The sequence below is a fragment of the Argiope bruennichi genome, chromosome 10, assembly GCF_947563725.1.
Source record: "Argiope bruennichi chromosome 10, qqArgBrue1.1, whole genome shotgun sequence".
NCBI lineage: Eukaryota > Metazoa > Arthropoda > Arachnida > Araneae > Araneidae > Argiope > Argiope bruennichi.
Window position 1 is genome coordinate 83,447,907 of NC_079160.1, and position 8,119 is coordinate 83,456,025.

General features: G+C 28.7%; 1 protein-coding gene across 1 annotated transcript; it reads left to right on the forward strand.

The window, feature by feature from the left end:
• Positions 1 to 2,347: 2,347 nt before the first annotated feature.
• On the forward strand, positions 2,348 to 7,733 carry LOC129988168 (tubulin beta chain-like). The gene is made up of 7 exons (XM_056096321.1): positions 2,348 to 2,511; positions 3,921 to 4,029; positions 4,222 to 4,332; positions 4,778 to 5,022; positions 6,080 to 6,483; positions 7,003 to 7,235; positions 7,370 to 7,733. Exons 1-7 carry the CDS (start codon positions 2,455 to 2,457, stop codon positions 7,549 to 7,551), a joined length of 1,341 nt encoding a protein of 446 aa, XP_055952296.1. The 5' UTR covers positions 2,348 to 2,454; the 3' UTR covers positions 7,552 to 7,733.
• The last annotated feature ends 386 nt before the right edge of the window (positions 7,734 to 8,119 follow it).

An 8,119-nucleotide genomic window follows, 5' to 3' on the forward strand; every position in this document is an offset into this window, starting at 1 on the left:
TAATAATATGATTGAAATAACAGATATTTGGAACAAATATTTAAAAATAACAATAGCAAAATTATTTGTTATTCAAAAAATCGTGGATTATGCATCTCTAATTGCTTTTAGTTAGTGGTGACTATATCCCTTATTGAAACTTTTTTTTCCCGAGAAATCACATTTTTTTGTTTGTTTGTGTAATGTGCACAACTTGTACTTCTTTTGTTTGCCAACAAATATCGTCAATAAAATTTAATTATTCATTATTCGTTGCTTCTTTTTTCTTTTCTCATATCTTATAACACTTACATATCATATATCCGAAGCATTTCCCTATCCACTGTTTATAAGCAAAATCATAATATCCCCTTATTAGTTTGAGCAGTGTGTTTACAATTATACGAACCATAATCAAAATTTGATTAAATCATTGGTAAGTGTAACTGGTAGCAATTGATTGCAAACTGATTTTACTTATCAAGGGCTTTAAGCATTTTTTTTTTGTTTTGTTTTTTATCGCACTTTTATATACGAAATACCACTATTAATCAGCATGGCAAAATATTGACAGGCGCCTCAATCTCAGCAGACACTCGAGCACAAGTCGAATGTGATTGGTTTGTCAGATCAGTGAATTGAAAACCGCCAAATTCGTTTTCCGCCAATTTTACAGTAACCAATTTTTATCTGCGAAGCGGTAAGCATTGTTTCGTATTGCAAGGATAAGGAATAAGCATAGAATTCAAATGTGCGTTATGCTACGCTGAAATTTATAAATAAACACATTTATTTTAAACGCATTTTATAAAAAAACAATTCATAATATTTTCTTTTCAAATATAGAAATAAGAGCTTCTCTCTGTGAAGTTATTGTCTTAAGTTCCGAACACATATGTTAAAATGGATCCAGTGAGAGTTTTGTAGATCTGTGCATTTCATTTTTATTGAAAGACAACATTTATAAATCTATATACAGTTCATAATATTTTCTTTTCAAATATAGAAATGAAAGCACACTTAGAAGCATGTAGCAGACCCTGATTTCTTATATATCAGCTTTATTATAAAACAGATATGAATGTAAAATTTTAATCAACTGAATTACAAAACAAAATACTACGGTACTGATATCTATTCCCAAATTAATTTCGCCAAAATACGCATTTAATTGCCAAAAGGAAAGATATATAGCCAACAGAAGATTTTACATGACGTATAGTTTGAAGTCATGTGATCGAACTAACCAATCACATTCGACTTGTGCTCGGGTGTCTCCTGAGATTGAGGCGCCTGTAAATATTGTTACCTCCACAATCTCAATTCTGAATGTCATACATTATCATGAAGTTAACGTAAAATACTTTGAGCATTTTAAATTAATAAGGACTTATAATAAAAGCAAGTCTTGAGCCTCCTATCATCAGAACTATCTTTATTAGTATAAGATATTATATATCTCTATGATGCTGTTTGCTTTTTGTGAATGCTTTAGAATATCGTAAGAATATTGTTGGTCAGGACTAATAAAGCTTTCACATTGGTTCAGCCACAATGCCCGAAAACATAAAAACATGATACTAATGACTTATCTAGTAATAATCTTAAATATAAGAAAAATTATTTGCGATAATTCAGTAGACTCACAACAGCATCACTCATTAAATAGTGGCATGACACAGAGAGGGAATGCAATGCATCGATTCCTATGTCATATCTCTTTTTGGAGAGTTACGAAGGTATTTGTTCGGACATCTTTTATTTTTAAAAGTAAAAATAGGTGAGGAAAAATGTGAGAGGAAAATAAAAAGTTTTTATTTTTTTACACTATTTCTTGTTGCCTTACCACAAATCAACATAAATTTCCCTAATTAACATCCATACATCATTTATTCCCATCCAAGCAGTGAATGTGACCTGGCTTTTGTTTTATCTACATAAAAATATTATTATAGAAAAATAATACCACGGAACATTTTTCGTATACATTTAAATCTCATGTTAATTTCTGTTATAATTTAATAACTAGTTCTAAATTTAATGTAATTCCAATAAAGAATGTGAGATTCAGTCCAAGAAAAACAGAATTCAATTAAATAAAGATTAAAAAAAATAAAAGAAAGAGAAGAGCGAGAGAAATTTGAGAACATGCTGCGCAGCTACGCAGAAAAAAACAACAAAAAAACTGCAAGATTTTATGATCAATAAAAATCCTCTTTAGTTAATTCAATTGTTAAAAAAATAAAGCAGAATATAAAAAACATTATTCGATACAAGCAAAATAAATAAATTATTTATTACAATTTATTTCATCTGCGGTGCTGCCATTACTCCTACGAGTCAATTACCTCTAACCGCGAAACCGGAACCTCAGTTCTTTTTGGCATTGTTCGGCGGCCGTGCGGTGTCATCCTCTACTTTTGATACTCATTTTTGATAAATTAATTATTTTTGTAATTTATATATTTCTTCAAAATGAGAGAAATTGTCCATGTTCAAGCTGGTCAATGTGGAAACCAAATTGGTGCCAAAGTAAGCTTAATGAATCTAGAATTACTTTTTTTCATAGGGTGTGGTTTTGTCTGCCATTCAAAATTTCGTGAATATTGTATAATTTAAGGTATTTGCATTCATTAATAAATTTTAATAATACTATACGTACCGAAAATAACTACCTTTTGTCGTTTATTAATAGCACTGTTTAAAACTTTTGTTATCATTAAAATTTCTTGAGCGTAGGTTGTAGAGGGTTACCTTTACATTTGTATGTTCCAGTGTATATTTGAAAGAAAATTAAACAGAATGTTTTTCAAAATTTAATTACATTCTCTAACTGAAATTCTTATGCCTAATACTTTTTATTATGAAAATGCTCATACTTTAGCAGTTTACTTTTTTAAATTCTGAACAAAAGATACATGTGAACGAGAAAAAATTTCAAGATGAATTACTAATCTTTTAATTCATCTTGAAAATATTAAATACTTTTTTAATATAATGGAATATCGTTATGAAATAAATGGGCGATTAGACAAATTGTGTTATTTTTTTTAGGGATTTGAAAAACTAGAAATATTGTAAATGCAGTGAAATCTGGAATGTTTTTCGTAGAAACATGATTAAATTTTAAATTCTGAACTAAACTCATGAATAAATTAGCAGATTAGCATTATAATTCACTATTCTTACCCAGTTATATTAGTATTTGCAATAAATTATATCTTAGTGAGATTGCATTTAAATTAAATTTTATTTTAAGATTTCCATAAAAGCGTATTTGATTAGAAATTTTAAATGTTATTTATAAAACGTATTGCATTAACCATTTTGTTTACAGAATTTTTCATAAAAAATTAGGGAAATTGCTGCGATTTATCACATCCTGTTATGCAAAATAAATATTAAGTTATTTATAAGCAAATTTTAGGAAGTAAATTATCCTGCATTTTCTAAATCAAATTCTTTGATTTTCAGTTAATAACTTTGTGTGGAAAATTTTTAGGAAAGCACAATTGCTTTAAAATAAATTTATTCTAGCTTTTTAATTCTATTTTTAAAATCATAACCTAATTTTAGTACTACTTTATGATTGATTGTATTTTTTAATTGTGCTGGTTATTCTCGACTTTTCATAAGATTTTTATTGAAAGTATAATCCATTTGTATATCTCAATGAAAAATTATTCTTATAAAATAATATAACGTTATAGGGGTAAATTTATTAAAATGTGAAGCATTAATTTAAATTTCCATTCTTGTGAGCTTTTAATTTATTAAAAAATGACTTGCATCATACATTTACAAATATTTATTTATCTATTTATTTTATAAGTAATTATGAAATATACTTCTTAAAACTGAACTTACATGTATTTAGATGCAATTAAAATTTGGTTTAATTCTGTATTTATATTAATTTAATTTACTTTTATTTTTCAAAGTTTTGGGAAGTTATATCTGATGAGCATGGTATTGACCCAACTGGAGCCTACCATGGTGATTCTGATTTGCAGTTAGAAAGAATAAATGTTTATTATAATGAAGCGTCAGGTATGTAAATGAATTCCATTTTTAAACAAAAATTATTTTTATGCTGTTTTTGTTTCTTTTTTCATACATGCCTTTATATTTAAAATGCAGCTTTTATATCAAACTAATATGGTGGCATTGAAATTTTGTAATTTAATCTTGCATAGTTGTCCTTATGTTTCTTAATGTAGCCTGTTATGTCTTTTTGTTTAGGTGGTAAATATGTACCACGTGCCATTCTTCTTGATTTGGAACCTGGTACCATGGATTCTGTAAGATCTGGACCTTTTGGTCAGCTATTTCGTCCTGACAATTTTATTTTTGGTAAGTTCATAAATGGGGCATCTCGTTCCATGAGGACTTCTCATACTTGGTCATGTATTTTATTATTTTACATGTATCTATTTTTTTTTTAAGTTATCACTTTTTAATGATTAATTAACAATTTTATCTATCAAATTTATGCATTTCCTTATGATTTTATAAATTCAAACATAATTGGTTATTATAGTACTTATGGACTCTAACTATTTTTCCAAAAGTTGATTACTGTCTCTTCTGTTTAATATAGCATAATTAATTTCATGGTTCTTGTGTTAAAACAAAAATCATTTTTATTTCTTGGTGTAGTAAAATCCCTGCAGTTTATTTATATTTTTTTTATTGACATTTAGAAATTAAAGAAGGATTATTAGTGCAATTCTCATTATTCTCTGACTGTATGTTACAAAATTATAATTACTGAAATAAATCCTCCTCCACCCCCCAGGTCAAAGTGGTGCTGGAAACAACTGGGCCAAAGGTCACTACACTGAAGGAGCTGAACTTGTAGATACAGTTTTAGATGTTGTTCGTAAGGAATCCGAAAGTTGCGATTGTCTTCAGGGCTTCCAACTTGCTCATTCTCTTGGTGGTGGAACTGGATCTGGAATGGGTACACTGTTGATTTCTAAAATCAGAGAAGAATACCCGGATAGAATCATGAACACATTTAGTGTGATGCCATCTCCAAAGGTAAATATTTCTGAAATAGAATTTTTTTTTTTTAGGATACATAAGTTTTGAATTGATCCATTGAATATACTAATGGCTAGGGGATCCTGAATTAAATATCTGTTGTTTTTGTTTTCAAAAGTTGTGAAAACAGCATAAAGATTGAGGTAATTTTTTCAAAATAATGATTGAATGTAGAAAGAATGAGTTTCTACATTCCTATTGTTAATAGAAAGACTTTTTGGGATAACCTTTTACTTATTAGTCAAAGGCCATTTTATTCGGAGATTTGGATTTTTATGGAATTGTAAAATATACTTATGATTAAAATATCTTTGTTTTAATTTATTAGACAAATCACTATGCATATGTTTCAATTTATTCTTAACGATATATATCTATGCTTGTAAAATGAAGTGTGTGTCTACAGTTTCCAAACACACTTACAGCTATAGAATTTAGTACAAGTTGCCATAATGGTGATATAATGTGCTTCACATTAATGCAAATTGTTACATCCTAATACAATTTTTTTCTGTTTTTGGTGATTTTTTTTTACATGTATTTACCTGTGGTTCTTTTTGATCATGGTAAAATAAAAATTAATGCATGATTGTCATTTTAATGTAACAACAGGTGGTATACATAATATGAGAAGACTCGTAAGTGATCCTTAATGCGCTAAGTAGCCTGTTATATGAAAGAATTTTGAGAACTGTATTTAAAATTCATACATGTACATTTTAATTTTGATAATCCTTATATGCAGATATGTTTGATAAATTTATAGTGATAATATAAAAATAGTTTCAAGTCCCGCTATATTATCCTCTGTAACATTTTATCAATTGAATTATCTCTTAGTTATATCAATAAATTTACTACTGTTATTTGAACAAAGAAGTGGAAAATAAAAAGGGTGTGGACTTTCATCTTTAATTTGGTAGTCAAGCAGATAAATCTAATAAAAACTTTGTTCACTACTAAGATTCTTTCATGTATCATGAAATTATATATAAATTCTTAGAAATAATCATCTATGTTCTTTTAACTTAATGAGATTTTATTTTTAATTTAGGTGTCCGATACTGTAGTAGAACCTTATAATGCAACCTTATCAGTCCACCAGTTAGTTGAAAACACTGATGAAACCTACTGTATAGACAATGAAGCTCTATATGATATCTGCTTCAGAACCCTGAAATTGAGCACTCCTACTTATGGAGATCTTAACCATCTTGTTTCTGTTACCATGTCTGGAGTAACTACCTGTCTTCGATTCCCTGGCCAGTTGAATGCTGATCTCCGAAAACTTGCCGTAAATATGGTTCCTTTCCCTCGTCTTCACTTCTTTATGCCAGGTTTTGCTCCTCTTACATCTAGGGGTAGCCAGCAATATAGAGCTCTTAGTGTTCCTGAACTTACTCAACAGATGTTTGATGCTAAAAACATGATGGCCGCTTGTGATCCTCGTCATGGCAGGTAATTTAAAATTTTAATTATGAAAAATGTACTCTCTTAAATTCTTTACCTGTTTGTCTTCATTAAATATAACTAAATAATACTTTGACCTCTCTATAATAAAATCAGCCTTTTTTAAAGTTCTATTTGAAATAAAAATAACAGTTTTAAAAAAAATTAATGTTTGCATAATTATATAGACTATATATGTGTTAGTTTACATGAAGTGTATCATTATTTATGTTTAAAAGTTACTGGCATTTCTTATTATAAAATAATACTTTAAAAAATTTCTTAAATGAATTGGCTTATTTTATTGGTATTGTAAATAGTTTCTTTTAGTAGTAGAGGGAAAATTAGATTTGTAACATTTGAGAAATATTAAGATTGATTTAACATGGCTATATTTTTCTTAATTTTGCTATTTATTAGCAAATCTCATTATGAATTATTTTGAAGTAGAATTGTTGATTGATGTTAGAAATTGATGCAGTTTGAGCTAATAACCTAAAACCTTCTATCCCCCCCCCTTCCTTGCAGGTACTTGACTGTTGCTACCATCTTCCGTGGCCGAATGAGCATGAAGGAAGTTGATGAACAAATGTTGAACGTCCAAAATAAGAACAGTAGTTTCTTTGTTGAATGGATTCCTAATAATGTGAAAACTGCCGTCTGTGATATTCCTCCACGAGGCCTTAAAATGGCTGCTACTTTCATTGGTAACACCACTGCCATTCAAGAAATCTTCAAGCGAATTTCTGATCAATTTACTGGTAAGAAAAATACATTTAACTTAAATATATTATATTGGTTCTTTCATGATCTTTGCCTTTTAGTGATACTATCATAACGCTGGTTATATATGGTAAACTTCTGTTTTAACGATATTTTTGTTTTTCTCTTTAAGCTATGTTCCGTCGCAAAGCTTTCTTGCATTGGTACACTGGAGAAGGTATGGATGAAATGGAATTCACAGAAGCCGAATCCAACATGAACGATCTGGTTTCCGAGTACCAGCAATACCAGGAAGCAACTGCTGAGGATGAAGGAGATTTTGAAGAGGAAGATGTTGCCAATGAAACCGCTTAAAATTGTAAAAATAACTTTTGAATTAGCTGGCCTATTTTTCAAAATTCAAGCTTAATTGGAATTCTTCCTTAAACATTCCTGTTAACTTGGATGTTTTTGTGCAATCTTGTTAAGCAACCTTGTTAATTTTTATACTATATATAAAATGAATAAATCTTTTGTATTTTTCAGAGCAAGAAAAATGTGCTGTTTTGTTTTCACTTGTTTTTCTTTATTCGGGAGCATTGGAGAATTTATAATTTGATATAGATTTAAAAATATGATCCAGCAACTTAAAATATCGCAAGTCAAACCAAAATAAAATGTTTTGAAGACTGGGGGTAATTGTTTAACTATTTAAAGGGCAAAAAATAATCTTAGCCAATTTGAAACATTATAGGAGATATATAGTACTATTGTTTCTTATCTCTTGGACTTTAAAATGCCATACAGAACACAAAGTAGAAATTCAACTCTATTAACTTCTCTTCACAATAAGTTCATTTAACAAAAGAATGTTAATTCATCGAAACAAATTTACTGAAATAAGTCAAAATACTTTTGGCATTTTCCTTATTTCTTGTAATAT